Source organism: Botrytis byssoidea, assembly GCF_014898295.1.
Source record: "Botrytis byssoidea strain MUCL 94 chromosome Unknown BBYS_010, whole genome shotgun sequence".
Lineage (NCBI taxonomy): Eukaryota > Fungi > Ascomycota > Leotiomycetes > Helotiales > Sclerotiniaceae > Botrytis > Botrytis byssoidea.
In genome coordinates, this window is record NW_024065851.1 from 661487 (window position 1) to 678184 (window position 16698).

The 16698-nt window shown below is 40.0% G+C and overlaps 5 protein-coding genes across 5 annotated transcripts; 2 read left to right on the plus strand and 3 right to left on the minus strand.

The window, feature by feature from the left end:
- Positions 1–106: 106 nt before the first annotated feature.
- Positions 107–1243, minus strand: EAE97_005827 (uncharacterized protein; the record flags this gene model as incomplete). Its single annotated transcript, XM_038876340.1, has 3 exons — positions 107–989; positions 1047–1106; positions 1155–1243. 3 exons carry the CDS (start codon positions 1241–1243, stop codon positions 107–109), a joined length of 1032 nt encoding a protein of 343 aa, XP_038732816.1.
- Positions 1244–6016: 4773 nt separating this feature from the next.
- EAE97_005828 (uncharacterized protein) lies at positions 6017–6505 on the plus strand (the record flags this gene model as incomplete). The annotated part of the gene is made up of 1 exon (XM_038876341.1): positions 6017–6505. The coding sequence occupies one exon, from the start codon at positions 6017–6019 to the stop codon at positions 6503–6505; it is 489 nt and encodes a 162-aa protein (XP_038732817.1).
- Positions 6506–9313: 2808 nt separating this feature from the next.
- On the minus strand, positions 9314–10078 carry EAE97_005829 (uncharacterized protein; the record flags this gene model as incomplete). Its single annotated transcript, XM_038876342.1, has 1 exon — positions 9314–10078. One exon carries the CDS (start codon positions 10076–10078, stop codon positions 9314–9316), a length of 765 nt encoding a protein of 254 aa, XP_038732818.1.
- Positions 10079–11888: 1810 nt separating this feature from the next.
- On the plus strand, positions 11889–12986 carry EAE97_005830 (uncharacterized protein; the record flags this gene model as incomplete). Its single annotated transcript, XM_038876343.1, has 2 exons — positions 11889–12191; positions 12351–12986. The coding sequence occupies 2 exons, from the start codon at positions 11889–11891 to the stop codon at positions 12468–12470; spliced, it is 423 nt and encodes a 140-aa protein (XP_038732819.1). The 3' UTR covers positions 12471–12986.
- A 761-nt stretch (positions 12987–13747) lies between these two features.
- EAE97_005831 (uncharacterized protein) lies at positions 13748–15865 on the minus strand (the record flags this gene model as incomplete). The annotated part of the gene is made up of 1 exon (XM_038876344.1): positions 13748–15865. The coding sequence occupies one exon, from the start codon at positions 15863–15865 to the stop codon at positions 13748–13750; it is 2118 nt and encodes a 705-aa protein (XP_038732820.1).
- Between the last annotated feature and the right edge of the window lie 833 nt (positions 15866–16698).

Below are 16698 nucleotides of genomic sequence, written 5' to 3' on the forward strand. Positions count from 1 at the left end.
CCTAAAATTTTGCCTAAAGATAGCCAGCCAACGCCTAAATGTGGGTAACATACAACATAAAAGTCGTCAAGTCATTAGCCGAGGCAAAATCCCCTCTGGCATGAATTTAAGGACGAAAGCGGCTTGCACTCCTTTCCTGAATCTGCTGTTCTGTCGTAACGTATAATCGGTCTAGGTAAGACATGGCTTCCGCGTCCTTCAAAATTTTAGCTACCTGAATCCCGGCGGAAATCAGCTGGAGGATATTCCTATCATCCTTTAATGGGCGTGATTGATGCTTTGCAGCATGTCTCATTTCCAGGCTATTTTCCAAGATGGTAACAAATTGCTTTATCTGGCCATTATATAATACCCGGGCGGGTATGCGTCTCTTGGTTGCGAGACGTTTGAGAAGGTATACCCACTCCGTCCATTCACGATCTTGGGGTCGTTCCACGGGTCGACAGCTGTCACTTAGAGGAATAGGAAACTGGTACTTGGCCACAAAGTCAAAAGCACACTGTGACAACCGGTCATTGACTCTATTTAGGACACTATCCTGTTCCTGCACCACGAGGTTTGTGGGAAGATGCGGCAAATCTCTCTCCTGCTGGGCAATGTATTCCGGGGGTGGTCGTTGTAAGAATTGATGCGGTCCATCAAATTCATCCCTATTAGATGGTCGTCTTTGAGAATGGCCTTTCCCATCACTTCTTGCTTTTCCGGATGACCGATTGACGGAGTCTAGCGTGTAATCCGTTGGGCTGGGAGATGCAGCGTAATCGTCCATATACGTCTCGGGCGAGACTCTGCCTTGAGGCTCCCAACTTGGACCTTGGCTTGTGTAAGAACCATAACTTGGTCCTGCGGTTCCATATACATTTGATGATGGGCCAACGCTATAAGCATTCGATCCATAAATTGAGTCCGGGCGGGCTAGAGGACTCGAGGTCATGGGTGCAGTGATAGGGTTGTAAGACGAGCCACTCAGATCCGGGGCATATGATGCGCTTGGAGGTTGATTTTCAGCTTCCTTCGTCCTGAATCTGGGATACATGCGTTCATACCTGGTGTTTGGATAAAAGCCACCATCGAAACTCGCGCGATTGCCGGTGGAATATGTGGTCCTTCCTGGTTAGCTATCGATCATGTAAATTGGCAAATTTGTCGCATACCTTCTCGACGAATCCGGAAGACTCGCAGGAATCGTACGTCCATAACTAAATTCCGGTTGGATGTGAATACTTCTTCTGGATGCCATCATTTTGAGATATCAAGTTTTAATTCCAGGTCCAAATCCCAAGTCAAGAGGAAACTTGATACTTGTACGATACTATATGAAAAAGAAATGAGATGGAAATTAGAGATAGGTCCTTCTTTGTCGGATGACAATTAAATGCAAAATGGCTCCAATATTGGTATGATAGATTGACTGTCCACGATTTAATTAATGGGTCCAGCAAGGATATCCAGATCCAGGAACAGGGGCGGTGAGTATGCCAGGTGATCCAAGGGTTTTATAATTTTTGAAACAACAAAGCTTTTATGCTATCAATTGATGTGGTCTGATGGGGGGAAAATGGAAGAAGAGGTAGGAGGGAAGTCGATTATTATATAGACAAACATTCATGGTTTATACAGCTGAAGCTCACTCGAAGCTTGACCGTAAAGATTTGACATATTAGACAATAAACTCCGAGACCCTCCAAGCACTGATAGGGCAATCAAGAAAAATACCTAGTAGGAATCAGGAAGCTATGACCTAGGATGAACAATGATTTGAACTGCATTGGGGATTCTTGTGCTCCCAATAATCTTGAATTTTCGAATCTTTGAATCTGTGAGAATCGTTGAGAATCTCCCGTCTGCAACCAGGAAAGCCCGTTTCCAGACGGAAGATTGGTATTTTTGGCCCCCAAGAAGTGCATTGTCAAGAATTTGGTAAGGATGCTCCCTCAAAACAAAGTTACTCGGTGCTCAAAGATCGACGTCGCTCATTCTCTTTCCGCGAAGGCTACATTAGAAATCTTATCGCGAAATGCGATGCGACAAGCCAGATAGCATTGGCAAGGACAGACCTCGGAGCCAGTGGGATGCTGTCCGCTGTGCTGTTCGGTATACGGAGGACTTTGTGGCTGCATTAGGCATTATTGGGCAATTTATATCCTTCTTGATCGCGAACAAGGTGTGACGAGAGCATAAAGTAAAATTATAAGTATGTAACCGGTACCTGGAAGAGAGCCAATACCGACACCAACCACCGATCTCAAGCGTGGCAAGCGCCAAAAAAAAAGTAGATAGAAATTCGAATGGCATAAAAAGTATGGGGAGTTCGGAGAGTGGGTGGAAGATGGGGACAAGGAAAGCCCTTGGTGTATGTATGGAGAAGAAGAGATCTCCGGGGCGGTGACGGGGCGTCTATCAACGATGGTATGAACCGTATGATGGTATGAGGCTTTCTCGGGCCCCAAGGTTGACGAATGAATGGTAAGGGGGAGGATGGGAACGATGGAATCCATTGTATCACTTGAATGATTGGTATTGGTATTGGTATTGAGTGGTGTCGGTACTGATTGGTATTGTTAGTAGCTAGCTGCTGTACTAGGGAATGTGTTGTATTGTTTGATCTCTGATTCGATATAAATCATATAATCGCTATAATCGATGTAATCAATATAATTAATATACTCTCTTACCGAGTGGCTGGTTGGGCATAAACGCGTTAAAAAAAGCCCAATCAATGCATTACGGCCTGTCCAACGGGTTCGTAAAATACTAATATTGAACCATAACATTCTTATTAAGGGCCCATATCATATGTAAGAGGTAAGAGGTCAGAGGTCAGAGGTATTAATAGTCATTTTATACTTGATTTACCACTGAGACTGGGCGTAAAATAAGAAATCTTCGGATGATGTGTTGTAAATTTGGATCTAGACATAGGAGATGGTGGCGACATGCATGGAAAATCAATATGAGGATTGACTTTGGTACTTCCTTTCCGAGTAATTGTGAGACCTTTGATGTAAGATCTCAATCATACCACCTTCTACATTGCCATATCAAGCATTAAACGTTCAGGGGCGTACTATTTTTGACATGCAATTGAGTTTTATGAGGAATCCCGTGGGGTGCTGAGGGGTACTTGGGTACTTGGGTACTTTGTAGGTAGGTAGGTATGTGAACATGATTTGATACTAACTCAACTCAACTGGGCACAGTTAAGCAAAGTCAATGATCGAAGATACAAAGTATACGATGGGATATGAAATATGGTAAACGTCAAGTAGGATGAACAAGGAATTTCCTTTTGGCCTGAGGGAGATGATGCGATGCTGAGCTCTAGTTTTCCTTCTAGAAGGGAAAAAGAGATGAATGATGTTTCTAGTGCTTTGTGGTAAGATTACTTTATTATGACAAGATCTTACTTTACACTATCTCACAGGTAACAGGAAAAATGATATATGTGTCCTTTTAGCCTCAATTTACATCAATTATCATAATTTTAACATTAATTATTAAATTATAATATAATGGTATTAGTTCGCTATAATTATTATAAGAATAAAATATATTTTCAAAAATATAATAAAACTTTTATTAAAGCTAAAATCTAAGTTATATTTAATGAAATAGTTGATAGAATTATTATTGTTTTTAAAGCTTAAGTATTCAAGGTCTATAATGTTATATCTTGTATTAGATATTGATATTAATATAGTTATGATTTAAGATACTTATATAATTCTATAATATATAAAAAGACTAAAGGAATAAAAAACCCTTTATTTTTTGTAATATATATATTATAAAGATTATAATCTAAAAGGAGAATTTTAAGATTAGATTTTTTAATTGAAAGTAATTGGAAAAGGTATATGAATTAATGTAATTTGGAAGGACTATTATATAAACTATAGAATCTATAAAATATCGAGAATATATAGTTTATTATAGGGGATAGATTATATAAAAAAATAGTTATTACTAGATTCCAATTTGCTTACAATATACTAATTAAATACTTTAATCTAAAGAATTAAAGAAAAATTAGATTCTTTAATAAATTTTATTGGGATCTCAAATTTGAAGAAAAGTATAGAATTATTAGAAAGCTAGATTAGAGGTTTTGTTCTAAGTATATTTAGTTTAGAGGAGTAAAAAAAAAGGAATACTATAATAAGTAATACTACTAAATAATAATAAACTTGTCACGGTGTGGAACCACGTGACATGTTGGTCCTATCGGATTGGACCGAAATAAACGCTTGCGCTGGAGCGTAAGTAAGCTAGGGCTCAATCAAACTAGCTTATTTATAAAATTCTATAACGTAGTTTAACACCGAGTGGCCCATATCACCAAATAGCCCATTTTCATTTCAATTTATACTTTCAAACTTATATTATTTAATAATAAAAATCAATTAATTGAAACTATTAAGAATCTAATAATCTAGAATCTATTATATTATTTTGATAGATTCTTATATTATATTCTATCTTTTTATATTTATTATAATATTAATTAAAAAATATTTTCTTATCAGAAATCTTTAGAGTAATTTTCTTTTCGAAACAATTTATTTTCAAAAAGATTTGAATTATAATATTACTTTATATTAATTATATAATTATATTATTCAAAATAGTATTCTATATAGTATCGATATTAATTTTCTATTTTGTATAGAATCTTAAAGCTTTAAATAAAGCGAATTTAAAAATCTTTATTAATAAAAACGAATCGATTTTTTGTAATGAATTATTTTATAAATATTATATTTAGAATTATAAAACTTATATAGAATTAATTTTTGATATTGAATTAATAAAACTATTATATTGATTTTATTATAAATATAAAAAGTAGTAATATTGAATCAATTAAAAGAAAGGTGTTATTCTATTAAATGGGAATTATGAATTTGTGTGTGTCATTTTTCCTGTCACCCGCGAGACTGTAATGTTTTGGAACGGTGATGAGTGATGATAAACCTAATGATTTTCTTACTAGGAACACACCTCACTGCCCAGATTTCACCTCATTGACTTTTCTAATTCCACACTGGTGAGTACCTAGGTATCAACAACTACCTACCTAGGCACGTGCTAGGTACCAGCACTTGTCATCAACTCTGAGGATTACAAAAAAGGTAGTAAATACCTACTAAATAATGCTTCCAAACTTCTAAACCTTCTAGTGCTTTACATTCACATCTCCGAAATCTACAAGACGATCCTTGGGGTCATGAAAGTTGATGTGTTAATTGGTTTTGATGTCAAATTGCTTGTCGTCTAATAAGGAACAACGATTCTCCTGGAAACTTTCTGAAAATTTCATATACGTTGCAAAGGCATTACGATACTGTCATACTTGGTGAAGATAGTGTGAAATGTTTACTAATTTACCCTTTTCCGAGTCAGAACTTGCAACATAAACTGCTGTCAATACTGGGATGATCCAGAAGATCCTGAGTCTTGCAAGTTACCTCTATCTAAACACCTATCAGTAGGTACTTGGTATACCAATAATCTTGTCACGGTTCATCCATCATTTCTAAAGATATACGTGGCACTAATTTCTTCCTCCTTTTCAACGAAAGTCGTCGATCAACTACCAGAACCTACTCCCTCCGTATGTTCACCAACAGATAAAACCTAAACTCGACATCTTTCTTGTACAATTGATCGACGTTGGCAGCAATTGCGCGACATCGCATTTACAATGATCGGCTAGCTTCCCATCATTTCACTGTGGCGAATGTTACCTCGGCACTCGTATTTGGATAGTTGTCATCGACCTAGAGCGGGGAAATCCCAGTATTATGCTCACCAATGCTGCAACCGCTTCATTCCAACAAGGGGTCTTCTCGTACTAACTGCATCAAATTGCATTTCAAGGCTACCTGCGTTGAGCTAAACGACACGCAATCGAGTAGCTTCACCGCAAGCACCATCCGATTTCAAGAATCCCAATCGAAACGGTCAATCGGTCAAGCTGATCGCCCATAAATTATAATACCTAGAATTGAATAATATGTCTCTCAGCAGGGAAGAATTGAGAAGAAAAGCCGTTGCATTCTGTCAGGCATTCGTCGACGGAATCTCACCTGACATTATCCTATCTTTACACTTCTCTTCATCACCTCGAATCACCGAACATGGTCCTGAGAATTCAGAACTTCTATTTCTAGGTAAAACATTCTTGGGTCGTAAATGCGACTCTTCTGACAATCAAACATGCGATGATTACTTCAACATCCTATCTCGAACCCTTGAGTTTCAACCCTCGTCATCTACATTTCCTTCACCTAAGTCTTTTGTTGTCGATGAGACCTGTGAATTTTCGGGGAAGAAAGGTGTCGTTAGTGTTGTTGGAAGTGCCACTTTCAAAAGTTTGAAGACGGGAAAAAGTTGGGATGAACAATTCATCTATCGATTGAGTGAATTTGATGAGGAGGGCAAGATTGGTCATTGGGAGATTTGGGCTGATACTCTATCTGCTTGGAACGCTGTTCACAGTTGACTACATGATGATGAATGATGGGTGTTCACGGCATGATATATTCGATGCCTTGGACTTGATGGCTAGTAAACTAATATACAGTATTTTTTGTCGAATCAGCGATGACAGGTGACACATTTGGCACTTCCGACACACTAGTGGTGTCAATTCCGCATACTACTTGCTAGTATACACTCCACGCTCGATTAATCGTAGTACGGTCAATCGAGACCACGGCTCAACCTCCTATCCATAATGGTTTATTGATCAAATACCGAGTTTTATACCGTCACGAGAAAAGATAAGTACCAGGGACAATTTATTACATAGACATCAAGCCATAGTTCTTCCTTCTTTGACTTCTGCACTCCAATAGTTCTTTTGTTGATGTGAATCAAGTCCTCTCGTGGGTTCACACATTTTTCCAAACAGTCCCGGTGTGCGTATGTTTTCACATGAATTATTCTGGATCTTGAAAGTTGTCGATATTCCCTCATTGGGATCTTCCTCAATTCCTTCACCTGATTTCTCTCGAAAATTCCAAAAATAATAAAATTCTTCACATGATCTAAAGAAATCAGACTTGAAAAGTTAAGACATGATCAGAGGATCTGATACGGGAAACAATCGGTTTGCGTTTAAAGTACCGCATCTACATCACGAGCAAGATTCAAGTCCTGCTTGATGTCAGTTTATTGTACTCATGCCACAGTATTAAGAGAGACATGAAATCCATCCAAAGAAAGAGTTTATGTTCAGCCCCAACTCTTTCCAATCTCTAAATAATGATTGTGAGACGATGTTGAGATATTAGATGGCATGGTTATGCGTACGTTCTATATATGCCATGAGTAAGATATTGAGAGGGAGAAATGAGACAGTTGAGAGGGAGAAAATTTATCGAGTTTCTTACTTCTGCTGTTTGTCGCGGTTAGGTAATCTTACATGTATCTCGGGTTTGGGTGTGAGGGGTAAAAATTGCTTGTTCTGTGGTGTCTCTATTGAGTGCCAGGGCAGTTTTGTCGCGATTCGTGAATGTTGGATTGGAAGTGGAAATCAAAAGAATCTAGTAGGTGATCGAGAGGTGGTGCATCGATGCTGAAATTTAATGGAGATCCTAAGGCTCGAGTAGATGTTCAGTATTCTCATTCTTGTGGAGATTTGATGAGATTTGATTTGATACCTACTAGTCTACCTACCTATATTTACAATGCTGTGGTGGTTATCTCGATTGTTGTATGCATAGGGTATAGTATGTATATAGTCTATACTAGAACTAAAATATCAACTATCCTCGTTATAAGAGATAACTCTTATAATAATGACAAGTTAATCCTCAACGCTATAGGGATTTCAGTTGGTTATTTGGAAATTTACGAATCAAATTCTTCTCGGTAGGTGGATGGATGGATGGAAAGCTAGTTCCCGAAAATGGAATTTCATGATGGAGTGAGGGGTTGGATATTGGGTATTGGATATTAGATCTTAATAGAATATTACCTGCTAAGTGATAATTACGCATGTAGCGAATGAGACTCTTCTCATCTCATTTCATGGATGACATAACTCTTCCCGCGCTTGCAACTCGACACGAGACACGAGAACTAGGTGGTATTAAATAGATAGATAGATAGATGTAAATGGTTAGTTATCGTGAGGTTATTATTAGCTGCTCTCCTCTAGTTAAAAGTTTATGGAGTGGGGATTTGTTGATTTGTACTGTATGTTGTGAGAGAGTGATTGTAGGATGGCGAAGCTAGGTTGGGTGCTGGATGTTCGCTGAGAGGAGAGAGGAGAGGAGAGGAGAGAGATGCGTTCGAGGTGTTTGGGATGAGGATTATGTTGTTGTTGTTGTGCGTGCGGATTGATCATTTTGGAGAGGAATTGGAAGAGATATTTTAGGAGATGGGTGTTGAGTTGTTGGGTTGGTGGGTAGGTAGGTAGAGCAGGTATGTAATCCCGTGTTTGAATTTATTATATACCTACCTGTCAATAAGATTCTCCCTTCTAGCATATTACATTCTTTAGTACTCAGAGGAGGAAGAGGGGGGGGAGAAGTATTGTAGGTGACATTTCGATACCTACCTAGGTACCTACCTAGATGTAGAAGGTTCGGCTAATGTTCATTTGCTTATATGAATGGATGGATGGGTATATTCATCTTCGTTCTTCTTTTTCCATGTGAGTGAGGATGTTTCGAGAGAAATGCTGTAATGTTATTAATATTCGAAGAGAGATGTGATTGGAAGGGAGATTATTAATATAATAGTAGGCTAGCTTGGCTGTATCTTTTTTATTCAGAGACTAGAGATAAATGGTATGTGACTGAATTGCAAAGAATTGAATAGTAGTTATTAAAGTGATAAAATCAGTTTATATGCCTTTGTTATATAATGGAAAATATATGCTTCAGTCGATACTAAAGTTATATAAGATTACAAATGTATGCACAATATAAATCTCCACATCAACAAAACTGATTCGAAGCATTACAAGGTTCAAACAGGTAGAGCTCGAGGAGTATCTCGATATAGCATGTTATTTCAGGAATCCAAAGATTTAAAGATTTTGTGTACATAGTTAACTAAGAATACTTTTCTCTGGATTAATGGTATTCCTAGAAACTTGACGTTGTAGCTTGATCCCTCTTCCATCATAGCATATTACATTACACGCTTTGAAGTCATCGATAAAGCAATCTAGGAGATGGGATAATTTCGCTGATAGGAGTCATTCATTCGAACTACAATTTTTCTTACTGGTTTGCTGGATGAAAAATCCAGTTTTCCTTCTTTCTATTTATCTATTTATACATATACACACACATATTCAACTACTTCCCGCAGCACCCCCATCACTATCCCTGGCTTTCTTCCGACCAAAGATTCGCTTCAAAAATGTATATCTTTTCTTCGATTTCCTCCTTTTATCGTTCTTCTTATGAGTACCGCTTGACTCTTCCTCATCCTCTTCTTCATCGTCGTCATCATCATCCTCTTCTCTCTTACCTCCACCATCAGTAGCAATCCCAGTCCCAGAGGTAGGCACAGTTTCCTGTAAAGTTCTTTTCGCTAGCCCAGGCTCTCCCTCTCCCCCTATCTCTGCCCTCCGATCTAAAGAATTATTCAATCCATCTTCTTCATCCTCACTCAGACTACCGACATTACAATAGAAAGCTGCGTCGGAGCCGGAACTATGTTCGCTAGGAGTTTGAGACACAGAGTCAGATTTTTTTTCTGCAAAGCTTGGAGCTGTGGAATTGATATTGTGGGAAGAGAGGTTTGGAGACGGTGGAGATGATTTGGATGATCTGTTTTTGTTTTTCTCGAGGGGGTGGAATTCTTTTTTGAGACGAGGAAGTGATAGTTCTCCCGCGGAGTTTAGGGTATTCTCTGCAATTTTTGACGACTCGCTTCTTCGAATAGCAGGACAAGTCCCGGGAAAGTGAGAACGCTGCATGTTTCTGTCGTTTAAAATATTGGATATTGGTGAGAGAATCTTGTCGGATAAGTCGATTGCTTCGAGATTGCTGGGGGGTGATAGGGGAGATCTTTCAGCATCCAGATTTTTCGGTGCGTCGGTGACATCTACCATGATGAACTACTGAGAAGAGCGTGCGAACTGTTAGATAGATTATGGAGGTGATGCAAACCTGATCTCTGGTGTTGATGGCGGCTCGATTTGAAATATGAAGGCTGTCAATACTAGATGAGTTGGCTGTTTGGCTGTTTGTAAGAGTTGGAGAGGAGAGTTGAGACTAATTCTGATATTTTATGTGATCGATTACTGAGGATTGCTACTCGGGTCACTTGTGATTAGAAACTTACAGTTGACTGGTTTGAATATTTTGATAGATTGACAATTCTGGTTGTTTGTTAACCTTGCTTGAACTATGTAGTCATACCATTTCTTGCATTTCTCATGGTGAATTTCACTATTCCGGATCTTATTACACCGAAGAGTAGACCGGTAGAAATGAATCCAGACCGAGAGACTTTGTGAATCCGAGAAGTTCTTTGGTGCGTCTTATTGACTATATAGAAGCGGACTGCTGTTTAAATGGAAGAAGGAGGAATTGGAAGAGGGAGGAAGTACTTCCGGGTCATGATGTCCATGAGAGAAATTCTACGGTCTCTCCGTAGGCTGGGTAGCCGAGTAACAAAAGTTTGTATAGATAGTGTGTATGAAAGGCCGGAGTTCTATTTAACTACTAAGACTAATAGTAAGGACAAAGATTGCACCACCGATAGAGAAAATCCTGAGTCTTGTCGATAAGTGATCCCCATTACCATGACACGAAAGGGGAATAGTCTACTATACGTACGTGATGAACAAGAGATCCTATACTTGGAATCTAAGCTTCAGTAGAACTTGAACACAGAATACAAATACCAAAAAGTACAAGACTAAGTCAGAATGAAGCGATCACTACAAATTAATGACAATGACAAAATTTCGCTAATAATGATGATGTGATTGCAGTTTCGCTCTGATTTCAACTTTGCATCATATACACAGCTACACCTCACAGGCTTCATTGCAATTAATGGATCAACAATAGCTTCAGATACTCACTATCAAATCGTGCTGGGGAGTTACATCACTCTTCTTGCTTGGTGCCAAATGATTATACAATGAGTGCAATGATTGAAAAGCTAACACTCAAGCCTTAATTAAATCTCTAGATACTGATAGTCCCCTTTGTGTCAGTCTTATATGACTCAATATAAAGCAAGAGCTCTGGGAGCTATTAGATCGTTTGTAGAGAGCAGGGGCATCAATGTTAATTCTGATCTTCTGAACAATCATGAAGACTCAGAGAGGTATTTGAAGATAACTGTCTTTGGTGCTTACTTCTGACCTTACTTCATAGCTATGAATAGGGTAAGTTCTAATTGTAAAAAAAAAAAAAAAAAAAAAAGCATCCAAAATGTAAAGAGATGTAGTCAGATTTTGACAGCAACTCTGCTGGGAATAGAACTTGATAAAGCAGGCAAGATTCAGGAAGCTAGAAGGAGGAATTTTCATTGATGAGCATTCAGTTCTCGCTGACATCTTAAAATTGAGAGGAGAAGAGCTCCGGGGAACCAATTGATATAGTTGAGTTTAATTTGCAATACATATATCTAGACAATCTGCATATTTTCTTGAAACTGATCAATGAAAGAAATCAAAGCACAAATATAAATGTAACAGAATCGTCTCATAACATTTGGAAATATTTAGAACAAACTCTCATACCTGCGGACGTGACGTTACTACAGCACAGCCACTCACACACAAGCCCCATACCCGGATCAAAATTAATCCGTCTACTTACGCTTCTAGAGACCCATCGAATCACCCATCCATCTCAAACTCTCCATCTCATCTCCAACCACAACTCCCCATCCCCCCAAAAAACATGCCCGACGACTACTCCTTCACCGGCGGGGGTCTAAAGCTCAAAGGAGCCTCCACCGGCGCCGGCATTACCAAAAAGAAAAAGAAGAAGAAGGTTCCCGCTCCCACCACTTCAACATCTCCATCTCCATCTCCATCCACCGCCACGACCACACTCCAAAACGCCTTAAAAGACGAAGATGCTGCGAAGCCCACTTCCGACGAAACAGGGACGAGCGAAGACCAATTGAAATCTCTAGATCCCCGCGACGCATCTGGGAAAACCGCATCGGAGCGTGCGCATGAGGAGATGAGGAGGAGGAGGGTATGTTATTACTTATTTTTTATTCATTTCAACTTTTCATTCACATTTACATCACCATCTGTATTCCCCCATCTCCCAAGCCCATACAGCTCCGCATCCATATCCATAACCACCCCCCTCTTTCTCTTTGTAAAAACATACACTAACCCCTCCTCATAGCTCAACGACCGCCTCAAGCGCGAAGGCGTCAAAACCCACAAAGAGCGCGTCGAGGAACTAAACAGATATCTCAGCACCCTAAGTGAACATCACGATATGCCCAAGATCGGACCCGGATAATGCGTTTATTGTCTTCCAAACATATACACACATGCACACAAATACACTATTTACGAACTTCGAACTTCGAATTTCGAATTGCGAAAGAAGAAAGAAGGAAGAAGGAAGAAAGGGGAGTCTGGAGTTTCACGGAGTTCGATGAGAGCACTCATTAGCAGTGACTACACGATTTAATTCAACTTTACTTTTCTCGACTTTATTACATTTTGATCTCCCTCCAACCTCGCAAACATCACATCGAAACCGGAATCAGATGCAAAAAAATAAAAACTAGACCAGCCAAAAAATCAAACTTAGGTTTCTGAGCCCACGAATCTAATTCCAATGCTCAAGATAGGTACTGTTCCAATAAACGATCATATGGCACAGCCGAAAATGATGGATGGCTCGCGCGAAAGAGGGAGAGATGTGCATATACCCCAACCTTTGAAATAATATAAACATATACCATTATAAATCAGAAAATTTCAAAATTTCTACAAGCTACAACTATATCGTTACGAGGAGATCTTCTTCAACTTTCTCTGCGTGATCAAGTCGTTCTTGTGACTATATCACCATGGAAACAGTGACACGGAAAACAATCTCCAGTGAAGCATTTTTCCCAAAGGGAGGCTTATGGTCCCAGAAATTGTCTTCACATCTTCATTGTTCATCTTGATTCTTCTTTATGGGAAGACGATACAAAACTATCGAAACCATCAAATAACTCCGAATTTCTGTACAATTAGGAGAAATGTCGCAACGAATAATTTAAAAGTCCTTCAGCAAGGGAATACATAGAAGTCAACAACTTCTCCCTTTTACTCCTTCACATATCAATAATCAAGTTTCAAACGCAAGAGACCACCAGTAGTATGTTTGTAATTGTGTGTATTTTCATTATTCTCCACAAACCCCTATCACGTTATTTCACCACTTCCACCGTATTAACCATAATGCATTTCGTCCTCCCCTTACTATCAATAGATTCCCCATGACTTCCTCATGCAATTTATAATAGCCATATTTGATCCTAAGCCAATTTCTCCCAGCAATTATGCGAAGCAAAGCACATATCCCGTGATGGGCTATTCCAATCTATGCGCCAATCCAAATTCCGTTTCTAAAAGAGTGATGATAAATTCGTGTCAAGTCATTACGATCGATCGTAAGAATGAGAGACTGATAGTTAAATAAAACTTGTGACCGTAAAAACCCGACACCGACGCTATGCAAATGTGTAAATATCAAAAGAGTTCTGGTTCGATTTCTTGTGTTCGTCCCAACTACTTGGCTTATAATGCACCAACAACCAGTATTCCGACGGCACCGAGAATCATGTTGATTCCCAAGTTGTTCTTTGCAGCGCTGTTGGTTTGCAATGATGCACTTCCAGTAGAGGTCTTAGAAGAACTAGCGGGAGATCCAGTAACTACAGCAGGCACGACAGTGACTGATGTGACTGTCGATAGAGATCCATTGGGTAATGTTGTGGTAAAAACTCTGGTAGAAGTACTGCTGGTTGTTCTTCTGCTGGTCGCTTCAGGGGCTTGTGTAGTAGCATCGTCTGAAGAAGCTGTAGATTCGGCCATGTTAGTAGATGTTGAAGTTACAGTAGAAGAAGAATCAGTAGCGAGAGAGCTCGCAGAATTAGTCAACGTAGACAAAACACTATCACTGGAAGCCTCTGTAGTAGAACTTGAGGTAGCAGCAGAGGTAGTAGCTCCAGAGGCAGTGGCCTGAGAAGTCGATACCCTGGTGGAAATGGAGGCCTCACTTGTAGAAGCTCCTGTAGTCACGGGGACGGAGGTCATGGTACCTGAAGATGTTTCAGTAGTGTGAGGGGCGGAAGTGGAAGCTTCTGTTGCCGATGTAGCAACTTGGGAAGTCTCAGAGCTTTGAGATTGAGATTGAGATTGAGCACTAGTGGTAGAAGTCGATCCTGAATCCCAGTATAAGTTTAAGCCAGAAACTGATAAAGAAAAGACATTGCTAGGAAGGTTGACCAAAGAACTAGAAATTGATGTTGCGGAGCTACCCTGAGATCCAATGGAAGTGGAAATAGGCAACGGCAACGGCAATACAAGAGAAACATCATCATGTCCAACCAAACTAGAAGTGGACTCCAAAGTTAAGGAAGTGCCATGGTTTCCAGATATAGAACCAGGACCAGGCACGGGGATCGATGAAGGAGAATGATATCCAACAGAAGTGGAATCAACAACAGGTACTCCTGTAGAAGAGTATCCAAGAGAAGTAGAACTAGAAATTATAACATTAAGAAACGCGGGAGGACCTCCCAGGGATATCGTTGAACTTGCAGATATAGAAATCGCAGACGATACTGTGGAACTAGACTCCAAAGACTTCGACGTAACAGGATACAAGCCTGTCGTCGAGGTCGAGGAGTCGTGAGGTGTCTTGGTAGGCAAAAAAGCAGAAAAAGTAGAATTCACAAAAAAGAAGACGGGTAATGCAAAATTAGAAGTAGAAGTAGAAGAAAAAGAACGCGAGGTCGACCCGCTTTTGAACATACCCGAATTTGTAGATGCCGCAGATGTTGGTGTACTTGTTGTCACCGGTACCACTGCAGTTGTGGTAGTTCCATCACTTGTAACAACCTGGGTCGATGATGCGGTGGTTGGTGCAGTAGTGGGGGCTGTGGTGGGAGCTGTAGTTGGAGCAGTGGTTGGTGTCGCAGTCGAAGTTGGAGCTGTGGTAGTGGGCGAGGTAGTTGCGGAAGTTGGCGCCGAGGTTGGCGCCGAAGTAGGAGTGGTTGCCACGGGTGTAGTAGAGGCCACTGTGGAAGATGGAGTAGCTGGAGCCGAAGTTGTGGAAGCTGCAGTCGTGGCCGGTTCGGAAGTAACGACAGTATTCGAAGTAGCAGCCGATGTTGTACTTGGAGCCGGAGTAGCTGTCGAGTTCGATCCAACTTGTCTCTTAGCCAATTCAATCATAGCATTTGCCTTCGCTGCCTCAACCAATGCATGTGCGACTGCCGGTTCCTGTCTGTAAACAGCTGCCAAAGCATCCTTGTCATCTTCATAAACGCCATGCTGATATTTCTCCGTCATATGTTGGTGAAGCACATCATGTAACATGGCTGGTTCAACAGTATCCAGCAACTCTCTAAAGGCTTGTTGATCTTCCATACAAGGAGGTGATACATTTCTTGGAGTTCGGTTCGTGGTAGCGGCAGAAACGATGGTGATGGTGAGGAGGGAAAAGACCATGAGAGTCAATAAGAACTGTCGAATTGAAGGCATATTTTCCGACTTTCGAGGCTTATTCGCTTCGATATCTTGTTTCTCGTTGATATAGGAATCGGTCTCTGACATCAAAGGACTATTGACACTTGAATCGAGCTTTTGCTTAAGATCTTGGATCTTTTGTTCATTAGCTGTTGAACTCATGATTGCTTAACTCTCAAGGTATTCCGGATAGAAGAACAATTTTCAAGGATTATATTAGGGGTTTGAACGAATGTCAATGCAATGCAGCTGTAAAATAGGTGCAGTAGTGAGCTGTGATGCCACTTGAAGGTAAAACGAACAAAGAGAGATCAAGCAACGAGAAACGAAGGATGATGATGGATGAATTGTCAGACAATTGAATGTATGACAAGTTTTATTATGAGGGGACAATTCAGTAATTGGTTTGTTATTAGAGAGGAGGGAAGATGGGAGTTTTGTTTGAAACAAGAGAGACAGAAAAGGTTTTAGCTTTTTTTCTCGTTCAGGACATCACTTGCCCTTTATGTTGTGGCTGGGTATAAACCAAGGTAGCTAGCCAGCTAGCTATCAATTACCATGAGTCTGGTACGATGTACTCAGGACTAGATTATTATTGCGGAGAAAGGAAGGAAAGGCCGGGAAAGAAACACATGGGGGGGGGGGGGGTGGGAAGTGGTTCGCAATGTTTTGGAAGGGACGAGCCAGTAGATTCAACAGTGCTGCGGTTTGCGATAGTGAGTGGTGCTTAGATGTGCTAAAAGGTGCTAAGATACTAAAGAAGGTGCTTGCTGTAGCCTGTAAGAACTTCGGGTGGATTGATGGAGAAAGAAAAAAAAAAGGAAAACAAGCATTATTTTGGGAGTGATACAGCGCAAGGGTATAGGGTAATATCAGGGTATCAAGGGTAAATGCTGATAAAAAAGGTAACATTTATCAAAGCGACCACTTCGCGAACAAGGAACTGTTTCTCCTTCGATGGAGAATTCGAGATCATAGTTCATATGATACTGGGA